General features: G+C 30.0%; 1 protein-coding gene and 1 long non-coding RNA gene across 2 annotated transcripts; one reads left to right on the top strand and one right to left on the bottom strand.

Annotated features, from left to right (window-relative positions):
- Positions 1-3622: 3622 nt before the first annotated feature.
- On the top strand, positions 3623-4626 carry LOC145641032 (uncharacterized). Its single transcript, XR_014115109.1, has 2 exons — positions 3623-4128; positions 4225-4626. It is a non-coding gene; the product is annotated as an uncharacterized LOC145641032 (long non-coding RNA).
- Positions 4627-8862: 4236 nt separating this feature from the next.
- On the bottom strand, positions 8863-12497 carry LOC145641023 (BTB/POZ domain-containing protein At1g67900-like). Its single transcript, XM_081692223.1, has 4 exons — positions 12021-12497; positions 11851-11920; positions 10449-11738; positions 8863-9732 (listed from the first exon to the last, which is right to left on the bottom strand). Exons 1-4 carry the CDS (start codon positions 12077-12079, stop codon positions 9244-9246), a joined length of 1908 nt encoding a protein of 635 aa, XP_081548349.1. The 5' UTR covers positions 12080-12497; the 3' UTR covers positions 8863-9243.
- Between the last annotated feature and the right edge of the window lie 8505 nt (positions 12498-21002).

Here is a 21002-nt window from a genome sequence, read left to right as displayed (position 1 = left end):
AAGAATACCTTTTTAAAGGGTGTGATTGGGTTTTTATGGTACACATTTCAATGTACACAATATTTTTCTGAGAAAAAAAAAAAAACCGAATTCCAAGGTGAATGTTGTCTCACAAACACAGTCTCTCTCCTCTACAATTGTACGAACACACAGGAGTTCTGGGGATATTGTTGGATTATGTCTTCTCTCTCACTCTCACATCTTCTACTCCTACACTCCTACTACTGACTACTAGCTTTACATTATGTAATTTGAAAAAAAAAAACAAAAAGTACGGTTAAGAATTTTTGAAGCTTCGTAAAGAAGTTCTGTCAATTTTACAACCTCAATTCTAACCGACCCTGTAAAAGTAAATCAGATGCTGTAAATTTGTCACTTTCTCATTATTTTCTGCTTTTATTTTGTCGACATTTTGCTTCGTTTTTTTATTTAATTCTACTGCACTTGTGTTATGGAGTACTGTGCATATTTATGTCTTAGTTAATGTCGACGTAGTATAATAGACCGTCTTTATAATCATCCACCCGTGCTCATGCTTTACAAATTCATAACTTTATAAAATTCTTAAACCCTGTGTGGCTACGTGTGTCCTAAGCTAATATTCAATTACGAGTTTTTAGTTTAGTTTAGTTCTGTTCGACTTATTTAATTTAATTTCTCATAAATAATAACATGACTATGGAGTATTGACTAATATCTACTTTGTATTACGTAATACTCGCATTATGATACAATGAAAATAAAATTAACCCCCACTTTCAAATATATTATGACAATCACATATATATTCAACTAATCTATGAGGATTTCCTAAAAAAAAAAAAAAAAAAAAACTAATCTATGAGGATTGAGGATCATGAGATTCATGACTAGTTGACTACTCGTAGTTTAGAGTTTAGACAATACTTTTCTATTATTAATATTTTCACTATTATGACTTTCATAATATGATCATGTGAAATTAAGTTAAATTTTCTCCTATGTAATCAAAGTATCAACTTTTTACAATTTTAATTTATTAAAAAATAAAGATATACAAAGTATATAATAATAATAATAATAATAATAATAATAATAATAATAATAATAATAATTGTCTGATATAGCTTTTCCCCAATGTTGCAATGTGATTTCAAAACGTAGGGCCTGTGATGTTCAACTAATAATTTCAGTTCAATTCAATTTATTTCCTAATTTCTTTTTTCTCATAAACAATTCATTTTAACTCTATTCAGTTCAATTTAGTTATGCTCTAATTAGTTCAGCTCAATTGTTTCCTAAATCAGAACAGGCCCATAGTATTTAACTTATAATCTATGTTATGCTACCATGTCTTGAATGTTGGTCCAAAAAGTAAAAGCAATTCGAGCCCATTCATAATATCCATACGAAGCCCATTCACTATATTTTAGTGAACGGGCCAGCAAATTTTTGGGAGTTTAGCCAGAATCCTAGTATGAATGTATGATATTAGTTGGACAAAATTGAACTCTTTATCTAGCCTTGGTCCAAAAAACTATTACTATTATTTTTGTAAAACTATTTCACACAGTCCTTTTTTACAATTTCAGTAATGGACATTATGGTTTTTTCGCACCCAACAAGTATTTAGATTAGCTAATAAGGGAGTTGATCTACCTTAATCAAGGTATCCGGCATGATTCATATTTCAAGATGCCAAGTCTAGAATAAGTCCTAATAACTAATTATTTTTTAAAAGTCAAAGTTATGATATTCATTATTGAAACGTTTTAAAAAGTTTTCACATGTCTAGTTTTTTCTTACGTATAATCCACTTAAATAATAATACTCAGTATAGAATTATATGTGAATAGTATAAAAATCAAAATAGATTGTGTAAAAACTAATAGAGAGCATTGTTTAGTTGAAAACTAGGTTGCTATGTTCTGTTTAAATCAGTCAGTGAATGGTTGTTAATTTCATTAAAAACTGAATACTGTATGATATTTTTTTCCAAAAAAATATCACCTTGAAAGACTAGAATATACTAGATCATACTAGTTTAGTTTGTACAGTATTCAGTTTTTAATGTAAAAAAAATATCAGTCTTTCTAGATGATATTAGTTCCAGACCATACTAGAGTTTATCAAGGATAACCATATTTGACAGTGCTACATATTTGGGCCATAAAAGGCCCAAATCCAAAAATAGTTTGGATTGGATCAAATCCAACGGGCTTAAGAATAGCCCATTGAGCAAGACCACATCTCAAAATGACCCGTTGAAAGAAAATGGCAACCCAAACCTATGGGGCTAGAATTAATGATTAACTCTAACCTAGTTTGACCAAGATTAACACTTTTTTTTTAAAAAAAAAAAAAAACATTTAGATATTTTCCATAAACATTTCTTGGATAATGATGCTAATTTGTTATATTCGCTAATAATCTATGTCCATATGACCCAGTCGTGCGAATAATGCTAACTACATAATAGACATCTACAAATGTTTATTATGAAATATTAAAATATAATTAATGAGGTAGAAAATACGTGGAAAATTAAAAAAAATAAAATAAAATTGGATGATAATGAAAATGAAGTGTATGAATTAAAAGTGGACACCACTGCCTAACAAGAATGTCTGCCATGATCAATAACTATAATAAGGTGGGGCCCTTACTCTTATCTATTAGAAGATCAAGTCTTTTGATTCATCTTTATAGATCACATTGTGAAGCGGGGAATTGCAAGTAAGAGTAGAGAGAACTTTGGATTATTTTCTTTTTTAATTAATTATGATGGATGACACTTTATTTATTATTATTATTATTATTGGATTTATGTCCAAATGTATATAAAGTAGCAATATTGTTAAGTTTATTACAACTCAAAACCCACTTCTTCTATACTTTCTAGAATCTAATATTTAAGGGATGACTTTAATTATTTGTGAACCAATGTAAACATCAAAAACATGTTGATTAGTCATTGTATGATTATGGTACGGTCATATATACATGATAGGCAAAGACTTATCACTTATACTTGTGATTATCGGATCATATGTTATAAGTTTATGAGGGTGTTATTATAAAATACATCGCTAAGATAGGACACAACGATGATGATAGAATATATCATCCTCAATAAAACGATGATGATAGAATATATCATCCTCAATAAATAAATATAATCTTTGATATTTTCATCAGCGTAATTGGCCTAACTTTCATCAACTTGTTATAATATAATGTTAAGTTAGTCACAGTAATCAATTTGTAACAAGGAAAGCTAGTTAAAATTTGATCAAAATATAATCATCTTTCATCCAATAAATTTGATATTTCTGAATAATTATCATACTTTTGTATTGTAATTTGGCTAAACCACTACGTAATAAACCGAAAATAAGGTATAAATAAGTTGTTTCCTTCAAAATAAAACTAACTAAAGAAAAAAGTAATAGTTATATGCAATTTTATCGTTTAAGAAGTTTATTTCATTGAATTTCAGGTAATGAATAAGGGCCTGTTCTCATACATTGAAATTCAGTTTAGTTCAATTCAGTTCTATTCAGTTCAGTTCCTAATTTTCTTCTCTTATAAAATATTCATTTTAATTCAGTTCAGTTCAGTCAATTAGAACAAGCCCTAAAACACTATCATATATAGACAATAAACAAAACGTTAATATTCATAGCCATCATAGGATATATTTTTACCCTTTTAAGCATAGTTTTCATGAATATAAAGATTTTGCTTTTAGCTCCCACAAATAAGCTCATATTTTAAACATTCCTAGAAAAAGAAAAAGAGATACCAATAACAATTAACAAAGAGTAGTTGTATGTAGCATTACATAAAGTAGCCAATTTTTAGGTGAAACGTCAATTGTGGATTATGTTATCATGCCCGTGATCTACATCACCATGCCCTTAGTGATGCCCCTCTATTTTTTCTTTCTTTCTATCCTTCTTTATCTTTCTTCAGTCATCATCATCAAAATTACCCACTTTCTTTCATTATTTTTTTCTCCACTCTTATCATTTTGTACTACTATAAAAACAAACCCATTATTTCCACAAAACTTGTTTCTAACACTACTTGCCAAAGTTTCCCAAAAAAAAAAAAAAAAAAAAAAAAAAAAAAAAAAAAAAATCTTAGGTATGCAATCATGCATATATGTAACATTTAATCACATTACTATTTTTTTTGTTGTTGTAATAAAAATGAGTGACAAATTTTGTTTATAATTTTCAGGGTTTTATAAATTTATAAACATGGATCATCAAAGTAATGAAGGTGGCATGAAAGTGGAAATTCCGGAGATTAATTTTACAAATCCTAGAGGATTGACAAGGCAACCAAGTAATGGAAGTGCTAAAGTGATGAGTACTTGCCTATGTTCTCCGACCACCCACGCCGGCTCTTTTCGGTGTCGGCTTCATCGGTCTCCGAGCCTCCAACGTACTAGAAGTGTAGATACTCCGGCCTCCTCAAAGCCGGAGAATTCTACTGTTACTACTAGTAACTACTAACATAATACTTCATACAAGTTCAGTACGTGATGTATTGTATACGACATGTTCATGTATGTGTTTTTGTTATGGTCGGTCTTTTTTTATCTTACCTTTGATATATATAAAAATATTTGTTGTGGTACTATTTGTTGTAGCTGAATTTGAGGAATTATGCAATCTGATATATAAAAGTATATATTATGATAAATCTATCAAGATAAGTTAGTAAAACTATTTTTGGATAGGGAGAATTATGAGAATTATGAGTTGATTTGCTGTAGTTTTTGGTGTAAAACTATGCAAGTGGAAGTTTCAGGAATATTTTAACATAATTTTAGTTCGTTGTTTAGCTGAATGATTAGGTTGATGCATAGAATAGATGGATATTTGTCATAAAAAGACGGTAAAGAGTAATGCAAAGATCATTTTTTTAATTACTTTGATCTGGAATTTAATTAGAATTAAAGAGTCTGGTTAATCATGTTGCTACTTTGTTCTGATCAGATCATGTTTCTTTAATAATCCTATTGATAAAATAAATGATTTAGGGTGAACAATTGTATGGTACTCCGTTATACTACAATCTACGGATCGGAGTACATACATACGGATCTTTATAGTTTATATGATGATTGAGAACAACGAACATAGACATATTATTGATACAACCCCTTTCAAGACTTCTCCAATCAAAGAAGTGGCTTGCCTTGAAAAAAAGGCCTAAGGTCGAGCAATACTTCAATGATTAAATTAAGTCACGTTGAGTGTCACATGTCAATTACTCCGTAACATGTTATATAGCACAAATTTGAAGCTACAATCTTCTCCAATGGTAAGTAATGTATATCAGGTGCATAAAGTTTGACCCAACACAACCAACTTGATTCTTATTTTCTGCCTTAATAGATTTATGCAAATTCATAATTGTCTTGTTTCAACTAGATAACTTAGTACAATTTACACGGTCTACACACTTGAATGGGTGAATGGCCTAGCAAGTTTTTTCATGTAAAAGGAAAATTTAACTTAAAATAATTACAAAGATGTGCCATTGCATCGGAGTTGCATTGCCACACAAAACTTGGGTAGGCTTGTCTTTTACCAGTAATTGTAAACTATTAGTGTATGGTTGGTTTTATGTATGTATAAAATATCCTGAAATTTGTCAAAGTTATGTCATGTTGATAAGATAAGAGATAGAGAATATTATAAAGATTCAAAGCTAATCGAATATAATTGGTATTATAAGATATTATGTTTAACAACTAGCATATAAATATAATCGTATATTCCAAACTTAGAATTATTTAATGTGTGATACATCTGATCTCGTTTAGATCAGATTATGATTCTATTTACAAATATGATTATCCATGTGCCAAGTCAGCTTATACAAGATAACTACCGAGAATTAAATCAATAAATTATGAAGTTGATACAATTAGACCGGCTCTCATCTTCATCTCTTCTTCTAACTTCCAAAATTTTAACAAATTTTGTTTTTCTCATTTGACTCATTAGATTATCTATCTTTCTTTCCTCTTGTCGTTTCTGTCTAATTAATAGTATGGCATGTTTCGATTATTTGTACGAAAATCATTAGTATACTAGTATAGCATGTTTCGATATTCTTATTGTCTCTGGTCATGGAAATTACGTTAACACCAAGTTAGCTAAGCTTAGTCTAATGAAAAGAGAACACTAGGAATGTCAATGAGACGGGGCGGGGTAGATGTTGGCCTTTCGATCCTCATCTAACATTGCGGGTACAATTTCAATACCATTCTCGCCCAGCCTCCTGCTTGTAAATCCACCACCACCTAAGATCCCCCCGAATCCCCGCCTCCCAAATACAATTATCAACAATGATTTTTTTTGTTATTATAACAACGAGAAATCACTGTTAACGTTAAACTTTTTTTTTAAAAAAAATAATATGCTGCATTATTTTACTTTTTTAAAAAAAAATTTTAAAATTTTATTTTATAAAAGTATACTTTGTATAATTTTATTTTTAAAAATATATAAATGTGGGTATGGAATGGGGCTGGGTGGGTAAAACCTAAAATTCACTCCCGCACCATCACCTATGTTGGGTATGCCTTTTATTCTTATCCCCGCCCTTCTGGGCCGTGGATGGGTCGGGTATCTTACTTGACCTGTCATACACTCATACTGACATCTTTAGAGAGCACATTCTAATCATTGGGTTAGAGGTTCAATCTTCACGTGTGAGGTGTGACAATTTCTGGAAGAGACTCTTTACTCTTATATATATATATATATATATATATATATCGAGCAAGTTAGCTTGTCTAATACTTCCTCTGTTCTATTAATATTGCAACAAGGAGGAAATTACGCATCCCAAAACACATTATATATGCTAAATATCTATAATCGTGTAAGAGTTAAAATTATAAAAAGTTGATATTGTGAAAGTATTATATGAGACGAATCCAACAAGATCCCACTTGACTATATTTTGCCTAACGTATAACTCATATTATATGGTCAAACAAGAGTGATGAATAGTGCAAAAAGTCCATTGTTGTAATATTAATAGAACAGAGGAAGTACGAGTTATCTAAGTTTACTGCAGCTAAAAGTAGTTCTAATTAGTCCAAACATACTTGCATTTAGCTAAATTCAATAACTCATTAGAATTTTTTTAAAATTAAACTTGTCAATTAAACCTGAATTTCAAAGAGAATCTAACTTGTCCTACTTAAAATGAATAGTCTTAAAGTTGATCACAAGATTCATAAGAAATTAAGAATCATAGCCAAAAAAAAAAAAAAAAAAAACAATAACTAGGTCTTGATTTTGGGTCACCAATTCTGGACCGGATTGGTGGCTGGCCCAGCCCAAACAGTGGTACCTCTTTTTGGGATGTAATCCAACCCAAATAGTAGATCATAGACTTCTATAAGCTTGACAGCATACTCATAGTCCGGTCTGGCATAAATGATTCACGGTATAATCGGATCGGACCTATGCAAACTTATTCCGGTGCGATGCCTTGATCCGCTTTCTTTGCCACAATTTGGACATGAACAACCCTATTATTCTTTTTTTATTTGTATTTTTTTTATGGTAAGTTACGGGGTCCCCCACCCTATCACATGAATAGGGGATGAGGATCGAACCCCCAACCACTATGAAGGGGAAACACGGGGACTAATCATCCCTCCATCTCCTATAGTCCTATGTTATCAATGAACAACCCTATTATGAACCTAGGCATCTAGCTTAATTGGTTATAATCATATACGAAGTATGATTTATAAATGTGAATGTCAATTATCCAATAGTGATTAACATGTTGGCCTAGGAATCTAGGATGGTAAGCAAGACCTAAAAATTGATTGGGCCAAGTTAGGATGAATTATTTTTAAATTCAGGTCAAATACTACATGTAATAGACCAAAGTGTTTGATCTTGGGTTTTAACAGCTTGTTTAGCAATTTTATTTTATGTATTTATTTATTTGTAGACTTTAGAGAGCCACAAAGGCAAGTAATGAAAATCAATCACAAGATTTCCTAGAATTGAAAGAGAAACACTAACCACTTAAGCTATGCCTCACTCTCACGTGGATATAATCTAGATTGCAAAATTTGTTCGAATTCTTGAAATTGGATGGAGTTTCAGGTCGGGTCCAATTTCAATAGTTCCTAGTCAAGATCATATTTCGTCACATAACAGAGAGAGGGAAGGCAAGAGTGAGTCAACCCTCAACAGTCAACACCATGAATATCGGTTACAAAAACGTACATGGACTGCTCAACCCAATTACCATGCCTAATATAAACTTATTCCAAGAATGAGTTATTATGGTGTAAATCATCTAAACATGCTATTGTGAAATCAATTAGTCAGCACGAGAGACAAAAAGATTACTTATGTCTTGTGCAAATATAAATCTTGTCTCCCATGCTTCTTTTTTCTTGTACCTTCTTAATCATTATATTCTCAGTACAACTTTGCAATAGCATCAAATATTTCCATAATCATTAACAGCTAAGCTTATATCTTTAAACTTGATTCGACTCTCTGAAAACTTAAATGCTTGCAATTAAGACTAAATTAACTTCAATTGTACTCTAAAATTTTCTTAATTTGAAAGAAAGATATAGCTTAGACATTTTATTAATTAGATCACGGTTATTACTTGTAATCCGCCTTACCATCATGTAAAATGCATTATTATTACGCGCCTTTTTGTATTTAGTGTTCGAAACCAAAAAAATAATAAATAAATAAATACAATCAATCAAATTAAAAGCTTGAAAAACAGACATTTTGCTGCAAGATAGTCAGATATGAGAAGATTGGATACAGATTGGATTGCACTGTATAATGAATGAAGATCCAATTAAGTTTGTAAAAGAATAAATGATAGGGGCATAATTTTCATATATTATATTATTTGGATAAATAACACAACCACCTTAATGGTCCCATATATATGCTTACACATTTACAACTACCAAATCCTAATTTTGTGGCCTCAATTTGAGAGTATCCTTTTGAGAGATTTATTTTTCCCTCCTAATGCCTTAAAAACATTTCTCTTCACATTATTGAAATAGGCTACATAATAATCAATTCACATTTTAATGTTTTTGCCTAAATTTTACAAAAGGGTTTAACTTAATATACTTGTTTCTCATTAGATGCAAAATATTTAATTGGTCATGTAAAAAAAAAAAAATAATCCCTTAAATAAGGAGAATTTTTTTTTTTGTGTTCTGCCTCAGTTCTTTTCAGCCACACTTCTGTTGTTGTTAATAGATAACAACTTACTGAACATTCGTTTAGGCCGAGTAGGGATTGAACAAAGGTTCTTGAATTTTAATCCTTTCGCGATACCATTTTCTTCTAAGTCATCCTCAGCTAACTTCATTTTAAGTGTTGACAGCTTCGATTTGGGTGATTTAAGGCCTGATACACTCCACTGATCTTCGGTACCTGGGATAGTTGTTATTGTGCTTAATGCTGCAGGTGGCCTAGATGAATCGTCGTCTTGTGCAGCTAGCAATGCTTTGATATCAGGAGGTAAATCTGTGACTTTACCGCCTGCCATTGCTGCTCGTGCTTGTTCAAAGAATAGGACTTGGACTACTACTCTGAGTGGGAGTAGCTCGTTCTGTGCAGCGTGCATGCAGGCTTCCACGGATAATTTTTTGCAGTCTAAAACTCGACATAGACGTTTTCGTTCACTTTTTGTGAGCTCTGGATGTGCCTGAATGATCAAAACTCATTATTAATTGATTCATCTATCAACAAAAGTTGTATAACATCAAATGTATGGGACAATTTCACAACTATACTAGAATCATATCGCGGTAATGTATAACTGTACAAGTTTGATTCTTAAACTGTATTTCGCGGGAATTTATTGGAAATCAAGAGGACTTATTGAGGACTAATTTTGGATTTAATGGGTTGTGATGTGCAAATTTGATGTATGTGCATATTACTGTTATAAATTCGGCGTTTTTCCTAAGTGTACATCTTTTGACTAGAATAATAAAAGGTAAAGTTTTTACAAGGACTTTTGTAAACCTTGATTTAAAGTTGATTGGAATTGCCATCAAATTAAAAAAAAAAAATGATACTAATCACAATAATTTGGGAATTTTCCAAAATCAGTAGCAGAAACAGAACAACATAACTTTGGTATAACAAAAATGACATAATTTAGGGTATGTTAATTTGGTGGCTAATTTCTTAACAGGCTAGCTAAATTAGGTGAAAATTGACATCAAGTAAAAAAAACGCCAAGAAATTTGGTAATCTACCTTAAAATTGAAGGTACAAACAAACAAGGGTCAGGGCAGTTGGTTATTTTACTAACACAATTGACACCAACATCATATTATGAGCTAAAAATGAAAAATGACAGACCAATTATCTGAAACATATGCTAAAAATGAAGGACTTGAGAATAGCACAAACCTTAAGGTAAATATCAATGGCCTTGTAAAGATCATCGTGTTCGATCCTAGCAAAACTCGGTATAGCTTCTGCAATAGCAACCATCTTTGACAAGGGCAAATTCGTGTCACGAGCAATCTCTTGCAAGTACTTGTCCACAACCTTAGCCACCTTTAACTTAGAACTATGAGAAGCTGAGGAAGATCTCCTTCTTTCTTGAAAATCGATATCGATGTTCTCAGCTGACCTTGACCTCCTCCTCCTCTCATACCTTCCTTTAGTCCTAGGAGGACTAGTTGGAGGACTCTGCCCTTGTGACAGAAACTGCTCCAAAATTGCCATGAATATATCCACATCATACCGCGTTTCACTTACTAAACTCGGTATTAATAAGTCCTTCACATTGGCTTCATCCATTTGAATCCCTACTCTCCTTGCTAACTCCATCTTCGACGAAGGAGAAGCCTTAAGCAAATTTGCTGCCTTGAGCAACTTAAGTAAGAAGCTGCAGGATACAGCACCTTTTTCGGAAGGCAGCAAGCTTACAATCGATTCAAGTAGTAGTCTATACTTGGATGTTTTTTCTCCTGTCTTATCTGAATCAATGTCAGGAATTACTTGCTTAGTAGGAAGCCATTTAGAAGCATAAATTTGCAATGCTTGGCCAATTAAGTGTGAAGGCACTCTTCCACCAGACTTTACTGCTATCATAGTCCTCCAATACAGATCAATTCCTAACTCTGCAACATCCTCAGCCCACCACCCTTTGCTTATATTCTTTTGCCTCGCGCACTCTGAACCTCCACCACCACCACCATTAGCACCATTACAAGAAACGATGTCATCTCTTCCACCCCCAACACCACCACCACCACCAGCTCGCCTCGAGTAAGTTCGAGAGAGGTTGATCTTAGTAGGGTGTGTTAAGACCCTAGCAGCAATTGCTTCTATACACCTACTAGTAATCCCAAGGTCTTCAGACCAACTAGGAAAGGCTTTAGTTGACTGTAAAGTAACAATTGCATCTTTCCACCCTTGAAGAATACAAGAGTTAAGGAAAACTTCTAGTTTATAGATCAAGTTTCCTTTCTCTGCTTCCTCTGTCATCTGAAGGTACTCGGCTGCACACCGCGTCGCTATGATGTTGTAGGCGCTTAAGGTGATTGTGATGCCATAACAGAATTTTGCACATAGTTCAAATGACTCAATTCCTCCTGGAAAATCTGGTAGTTGGATTATTTGGCGCGGAGATGATTCAGGGGATTCTGCACACAGTTTCTGTAACCGCAGACATTTTGACAGCAAAGGAAACTGCATGAAATTGTAAGTAACACACAAATCAGAAACAAATTATGAATCATAAGTCATAACATTAAATAAAAACCATATTATATAATTTTAATATAAAGTTTAGTTAGTTTACCTTATGAAGCAAATACCTATGACCTTGAACTTGAATTATAAGGTCACTAGAGACTTCAGAGGAAACAGACCTGTATTTTTATTCATAAGACATTAGTAATTGTATCATATAAAAACTATATAGTATATGAAAAAAATATATGAATAAAATGAATGAAGAGAATTGATTACCTAACAGCCTCAGCTGTATAAAAAGTGTCAGGTTTTGATCCAAGTTTCATGAACTTCATTGTTTCGAAATCTAATCAAGGTGATTATCAAATTTCTATCAAAAATCATCAAGTTTATGAGAAAAGAACAGAGTTGTGAGACTCATTAGCAAAAGAGAGTTGTTGTTATAGTAGACTAATGTGTAGTTATAGTACTGCTGTTTTTGGTTTGATTCAGCAGCAAAATTAACAATAAAAAAGATTTTGGGTCAGTTTTTTTTTGTTCTTATTTCTTGGAATTTTGTAAGAAGATAAAGAAATATAAACAAATCTGAATTCCAGGGGGGAAAAAAAATTATATAGAATTACAAGAAAATTCCAGTTCTCTGAAGAAAAAAAATGAATTTGGGGAATTAAATAATATCTTTATTTGGAAATGAGAGAGAATCCAAGAAAAAAGGAAAGGGTGTTTTGGGTTGTTGGTTTTGTTATTATTTTGGGTATATATAGTATAAATAATACTCTCCTAAGGTGGGGAAATAATAAAGGCAGAGGAAAAAAAAAAACAAAAGGTCAAAATGACATAAACTCAGAACATCAAACATCTCTAGAAATTATGTCAATTTTAGTCAAATTTCCACACCTTAAAAAAAAAAAAAGAAAAAGAAAAAAAAAAAGACATGCAATTGAAAACCCTGCATTAAAAGTATTATATGATTAAAGGAAAATTAAATAAATTTACTGAACCCACCTCGCCCATAGTAATCAATCATGTACTATCATCATCGTAGTAGTAATAAATTAAAAAAAGACAGTTACATGATAAAAGTAATGAAATGAATGGCAAAATTATGTAATAAATGTCGAAATTGGTAGTATAGTTGGGTTTGTTTTTCATCAGTAATTTCATCAAATAATAATAACAATCTATCTATTAACTATTAATAAAACAGAAGATGATGATGTCAACACTACTCACGTGTCGCTCTCTTGATAAAAAAAATTTCGTCTAAACGTAATAATGATGTCATTTTTTTTTTTTTTGTACAGCTATCCTATTTAACATTTTTGTAATTTAAACATTAGGACCCGTGTTCGATCCCCCGCAACAACAATCGGGAGGGGACTGGAACCTAACCACCCAGAACTGATCCCCGAATCCGGATTAGCCCAAAGGGTGAACCGGATGGAACACCAAAAAAAAAAACTAAAACCTTTTATTTTATCATAGAAAATTGAAATTTTTTTAAGTAGCACACTAATAAATTACCTCTTTCGTTGAACTATGAATTAGACGATGTCGAACGGATACTATATCACAATTTTGATGAAAATAAAAGATTTAAAATTACAAAATGTAAGTAATTCTTATTTATATTCATGTATAATATATAGCAATTTATTATTAAATGTACAAATTAAAAATAGATTTATATATAAACCGTGCATCGCACGGGTTCCAACCTAGTAATAATAATAATACGAAGTAATAAATATAGGTCGCGTTGCAGGGCTATTGGCTATGGTTTTATCATTCCTTTCTCCTTTTCTTTACTGGGAGAATTAGAAAATGATGATATTGAGTTGCTGAAGCAGGTTCAGGTGTTCGCTAAGACTCGGGATATTGATGCTTATGCAGCTGCTCACATTTTCAACAGGATGGGGTTTGCTATAGCTAGAGGGGTGGGGTCTCATATTGTATCTTGGCTCCCCACCAATTTCTTGTAAATTGATTGACTTTGATCAAGATGATGATAATAATAATAATAATAATAATAATAATAATAATAATAATACTCCCTTCGTTTTTAAATACTTGCTCCATTTTCTTCATGCGCGGAGTTTTAGGAGAAATTGGAGAAAGTAACAAAATATAGAAGTATTGGGGTAGGTGGAAGAATAAAAAATTGTAAAAAGAAAAAGTAGTGGAGAAAATTAGAAGAGAGAGAATATGAAATTTAAAAAAAATATGATTTATGTTGGGTCCATTAGGTGAGAGAAATGAATTAAATATTGCAAAATTTTCCAAATAAGGAAATTGAGCAAGTATTTAAAAACGATCGAAAAAGAAAGTGGTGCAAGTATTTAAAAATGGGGAGAGTAATAATAATAATATTCACGTGCTGAAGCGGATCTACAAGTTCTCGACGACTTAAGACATTGGGGCACGTGTTGCTGCTCATATCTTCACTAGAGTAAGCTTTGCAATAGAGCTAGAGGAGTGGGAGCCCAAATTGTATCTCAGCTTCCCACTAACTTTTTATAGGTTGTATAACTTTATCTGTTTTTAAGATATATATAATAATAATAATACTCCGTAATAATAATAATAAGATCGAGGAGGATGAAAATAATATTAATAGCCATTTATACGCAATAGTCCATGATTTTTTTTCACGTATTCTTAAAACACAAATTCTCATCCAAAAAAGTAGGTGTACGTTAATTTATTGTAAGAAAAAAGTATTTAAAGTTACCCTTTATACTACAAAAGTTATTATTTTTCTAGTAATAAATTTTATCTTACAAAAAACTTAGAATGTATAATTAGACAAATCCTATTATCTTTTATAGCATGTAAATGTAATATAAATTTATAACAAATTACACATTAAAATAAAATTCAAACCAATGACAAATTAAAGTTACCATAAAAATAATTTTAGTTACCTTCAAACTGACCTTTTTACTATCAAAATAACGTTTATCCACCTTATACCGTTCTTGAAATTATTTAAGTATATTGTATCAAACATCAATATATGAAATATGTTAATTGCCTATATGAATTAAATTAGAAATTTGTGACATTATTATGAGTTGATTAAATTAGTTATTTATATTTAAGGGTGTGTTCCAATTATCTGATTTTTTACTTAATAACTATGAACTTATTAGACTAATAGAACTTACTTGTATTTTAGTTGTACATTGTATTTGAGTAGTCATTATTAAACCTTATTAAGACTTACTTTTTTCCAAAATAAATGAAAAGAAGGTGAATCGAACATTGTGTCAGAAAAAAAAGGTAAATAAAACTCCCTAATCAGAAAAAAAATATATAATAATAATAATAATAATAATAATAATAATAATAATAATAATAATAATAATAAAAATAAAAATAAATAAATAAATAAATAGAACATGGCCTAATCGTGATGCTTAATATTTCTATTTTAATCTCTGGAATATATTTGTACTCTTTTCATTCCTGGTTGCACGTTTGTCACATTTACCTTAAATCCTTAATGCATAGATTTCCAAACTCCATCAAATTTGAACTAATTGTAAAAAGTATACTTCTGATATTACTCAGCAAAATCTAAAAAAAAAAAAATATTACATGAATATATTTTTCCTTATATACATATATTATGTCAATGAATATTCATTTAATATTATGGTTTTTCTCTTCTAAAATAGAATATTCCATATGACAAACAAAAAGAAACGAAAAGAATTACACATAAGGGAGTGTTTATTTCGCAAACTAGTACTCCAATAGGGTTGAAATCATGAATGGGATTGGAGTAGTATGGGTTGAACTTTACTCTTTTTTTTTTAATAGCAAAAATATTTCATTAATTAAAAGTCATACAACATTTACAATAGAGATTCAACATTAACAAATACATAAGATATTGAATCAAATAAAATTTTCCTTCATACAAAATACAATTGCCGAGTAGATCTTGCACTGTGGAGCATCACCCGCTTATATCGCTAGAAAATACAGTCTTGTTGGATAAACAATCTAACGATCTTGTGTAAGCGTGAGGATGTTTTCCTTCTGATTCATTTGTTTGTATTCGAAAACTTGATAACTTTTTCATTAACGAAATAATTTCTCAACAATCCATTACATCTGATATCATGGATTCAAAATTTAAAAAAGTTCTCCCCCCGAAAAGAGGAGATAAACCTTGTCTTTCGAAGGAGGTCGAAAAACACTTGTCTTTTGAAGGAGATCAGATACCCTATCTTTCGAGGGAGAAAAGTTTTTAAATCGAATGTGTTTCAAATGTAAAAAAAAAAAAGTAATTAATTTATTTCAAATGTTAAGAAGAAGAGTTAGGGCCTGTTCTGATTTATTAAACTGGGTTGAACTGAATTTAATCGAATTTAACTGAACTGAATTGAACTTAACCGAATTAATTAAATAGAGCTGAAATGAATTATTTATGAGAGAAGAAAATTAGAAATTGAAGTGAACTAAACTGAAATAAGTAGATCTGGTCTGAATTTTATAAGGTTTGATCTGAATTATTCTGATCTGGTCTGGTCTGATCTGATTTAACAATTTGACTAAACTTTGACCACATTTTTAATACTAATCTATAAAGAAAAATATCATTAAAATGGATCTTGTTAAATTCGTCTCATTATGAACTTTTTAAATATGTAATTTTTATAAAAAAAAATTAATACACAATCAACGATATTTAGCAATAAGTAAATGATGATCAAAAGTTCTGATCTGGTCTGATCTGAATCTTTCTGATTTGAATTTATTAAGAAATAAGTAATAAGTATCTGAAATAAGTCGAAGAGAATAAGTCCTAAGTCGAAGAGAACATGCTTTTATTAAGGAAAGGTATAAAAGATTAAAAGGGGCTCCACAGCATGTAGCAAAGACAAAGGCCAAGCCCACGTGCTTAACCTGTGCCCACTTTGGGTCCTAACTCATGATTACGACTCGATTTTCCGATGATAATTCCTTTTCACTATTACAGATTAATCTGTCTCAACAATTAAGAACCTTTATTTTTTATTTTTAATTTTTTAAAGAAGATTGTTGTAGAAATTAGCTTTAATCCTAAGTTTTTTCTAGCTACTAATAAAGGTTTTTATAGTAGGTGAAATGTCATTTTAAATCATCTCATACTCATTTTGCTAATTATATTTCGATTAGGTCGCCTAGCCTCTAGAGTCTAGACTATAGGATAGGCCAAGTCTATAAATCCATAATACTATATCATAGACTACGACTACAACCCTAGTTTACTAGCAACACAATTTTAAATGAGATTGTCTTACTATTAGCTCAACTTTTATACTCCATCCGTTTCATATTAAATACAGGGTGTTCATAAAATTATAAAAACTTTGTAGGATGGGGTCCAAAAGAGAATTTTTTAAAATACGAACTATATAGTAACTTTATATACTACATTTTATTATTTATCTCACCTACTTCAAACCCCATTCAAATTAATTTATCATATTTCTTTCATGGTCACCACTACTTTATCACATACTTTCACTTAGGGTTGTTCATCAGTCCAGGACCAAAGACCGGAAATTAGAATTTTAAATTCTGAAAACCAGACTGATTAAGTTGGGACCGAACTCGGATCGGACCAAAAGAATTGGTCCAAAACTCGGACCGAATTGCTTTGGATTGATTTAAGAATTTTTTTAAAAAAGAATTCTAAATTCTTAACAATTTTATGGAAAACTCGAAAAAAGTAAAGGAAAACTATATTTTAACATTTTTTTTTTGTATGTTTAGGACCAAAAACTTATAAAATTAAAGTTTTCTAAGCTTATTTAAGGATAATCTTTACAATTATTTAAGGTTTCACACATATCTTTAATAAAAAAACTCAGTTCGATCCAAGACGGATTTTTATAGGGTTTTGGACCGAACCAGACCGAAGAGCTGAAAATTAAATTTCCAGACCTGAAGACTGGATCGATTAATCCGGTCCAGGGTCGGTCCAGTGTGGTCCGATCCATTTTTTCAATTCGGACTGATTTATGAACACCCCTACTTTCACTATCATGGTCTCCGCATTACTTTTACTACTTCATAATAAATTATTCATCCACTCACATTATTATATTATGATTTACTCTCCTACTCTGTGCATTTGCAAGTGATGCAACTAAAAAAAAAAAACAGATGGAGTAACATCTAATTTTTATATTTTTTGCTATTGTGAGATTAAAGATGGTTGCGATCAATAAAGAGTTGCATCGATATACGTAAATGAGACTAACATTATAAAACGGAGGGAGTAATAAGTATTGATTTTTAATAGTTTATTACTAGTGTAATTAATTGCAAGAACTAGACTATTAAGTTTTAATGTATTGATTAATTCATAAATCTATTACATTGTTAATTAAAGCTTAATCGTGCTAAATCTTATAATTTTTTTTAGTGTGAAATAAAATGATCCCTAACTTAGGCTATACGAAGTACTCCGCATTAGTTAAAAAAAGTTAAAGATAGATTCATATAAACAAGTTCCGAGTACAATAAAATTAAGTTTGTGACACAGTACACACTAACACAAACCTCTTTGCTACAATGAAAATCTGCTCAAGCTACACATTCATAATAAGACAAATGTATAATAGATCCTTAATATAAAATGACAGTTGACATTTTGAATTCAAATGATGGCCTTCACACTTTTTATCAAGGTTAATTTAGGTTTCAATCTATCAAAACTTAGCTTACTCTATTGTTCATTTGTTCATCATCTAGGGTAATCTAATTGAGGAAATACGTGTGATTTTTTTAGAGCCACTTGTTCTAAGTGGACTAGTCTAGACTTTTGAACCAAAGATTTTAGAGACTTATGTCGTATATACAATTAGTTATCTTTATATTCGATCATATATGAGCATATAGATACAAGTTTCAATTTTATAGACTACGTATTCTAAGAATGACTATTGTTGTAACAATAATGAATAAATTTGATGATTCTAGCTTCAAAGCAAACAATTTTTGGTGACAAATTAATTGAACTTGTTGTATCAAATATTAAAAATCATGCTAATACCAAATGTTAGGAATTAATTTATCTATTTCTGCTGAAAGAGTAGAAGCACACAATCATTGTGATAACATAGTAAAAGAGTAACATAATTCATTAATTAATCTGGATAAATCAGCCGATAATAAATATCACTTTAAATTATTTTTTGTTACATTAAATTAGTTGATAAGAATAAAAAAATAAAAATAAAAAAAAGTTGTAGGTATTATATATTTCCTTTTTTTTTAAAAAAAAATGTATAAATGTAGACTAGAGTACAATTCTACTCAACATCGTACTCTCTTTTTTTCACCTTTAATCCCCATTAATGTAGCCCACTAAAATCAAACAAAAGGGGGGCTAAATAATCATCATAAAAATCGTTTAGAAAATAAAGGGTGAAGAACATTTTGTTGATTTTAAAATATCTATATTCGCATTTAATTTTAAGTTTAATTTTCTTGAAAATGATAGGCTAGAAAAATAGAAAAGATAATGGATTGTGGTTGAACCACAAGGAGGGGCTAAAAGAAGGAATAAGAAAATGAAGGACTTTTATAAAATGAGAATAGAATAAGATAGCTTTATTCATCCCTTTTAACCAAACTTGCCCACACCTTCTATTCTAATAGCCTTACATACATTTCAATCATGATTATGACCTCAAGCTATTTTTGGTGCGATAGGTGGTGTAACAATTATTGCATAATTAGGGACTATGCATTGTTTTATTTTGGAGAACGTTTTGTGTGAGAACGGACTCACCATGATGCCAATATATTTGACATTAATAATCTAATATATGATATTAATAATCTAATATTTAGCATGAGAAATCTAATATATGACATTTAAAATCTAAACACTTTGCATCTAACACCATATCTTTCTGATGACGTTTTATTTCGTTATTAAACTTTTATCGTTTTATGAACCCTAATTAAATATCAATATATTTATTATTATAATTTGGCAATATATTGTATAATTAAAAACTAATAGTCATTTATCAATTAAATATACAATTTTTTATTGATGTTTATTACGTAGTTCGGAGTAATTGGTTATCAAGGTAATTTGATTTGCAAATTTTCTTTTATCATTTTTATTTTATTAAAGGTAATCATCAGAAATAATTTATTTTATTCAATGATATGGTTGTTTTTACAATCCTTTTAAATATTAAAGATTTTAGATCATCAGGTTATTTTAATTTTAGTCAACTTTTTTTTTTTTTTTTAATCTTGTTAAAACTTTACTCAAAGAAGATTTTCTACAAAAAAAAAAAAAAGGAAAATATATAAAAAAAAAATTTAAGGCCATATTAACATTTTATTAAAATCATTTCATCAAAATGTAGTACATAAATATCGATTTTTTAAATAGTGGTAGTATCTAAATATCATTTCAAAATAGATTTTAATAAGATGTAGAAGAAAGTATGAGATGTTGATTTGATATTTGCATTTCTTAGTTGTATCTTCTAAGACATAACTAAAACAAAAGTAGGGCAAAAAATCACTCTTAAAGTAATTTTGCTTTGCTTCCCGCCTTTCTTTTAAAAAACAAAGTAGTTAAAAAATCTAAACAAATTTTATCCCTATTGTAGAACATGTCATGAATTATGTTAAGAATATACCAGGTTAGTTTCCGTGCCATGCACGGTATTTTTTAATAACCATTATTAAACTATCATCATAATTAGTTTTTTATAAACGAAAAACAATCTAGAAATATAGTTGACAAATTTTGATCAAAATAAAAGATTATATGAAAAATATTTTAGGTATAAAATGATTTAGAAAATGATCAAAATTATGTTAAGAATTTTTTCTTTAGCTACATAAATATTTGTGTTAAAGATAAGACAAATCTTTTTAATTTTAAGTAATTATATTTTATAAGATTAGAGAATCGGATCATTTTATTCAGCAAAAAAATAAAAATAAAAATAAAACTAAGGACACAGTAGAAAATAACACGTGTCATTGTTGTGTGTCTTTTAGTACATATTATTATTATTATTATTATTATTATTATTATTGTTATTATTATTATTATTATTATTATTATTATTATTATTATTATAAAAAACAAAACGTACAGAGTTAATTATTATTATTATTATTATTATTATTATTATTATTATTATATCTCAAAAACAAAAGTCATACAACCTACAATAAATTAGTGGGAAGCCGAGATACAATCTGGGCCCCCACTCCTCT

The sequence above is a fragment of the Chenopodium album genome, chromosome 1, assembly GCF_948465745.1.
Source record: "Chenopodium album chromosome 1, dcCheAlbu1.1, whole genome shotgun sequence".
Lineage (NCBI taxonomy): Eukaryota > Viridiplantae > Streptophyta > Magnoliopsida > Caryophyllales > Amaranthaceae > Chenopodium > Chenopodium album.
This window is presented reverse-complemented; position numbering and strand designations above follow the sequence as displayed.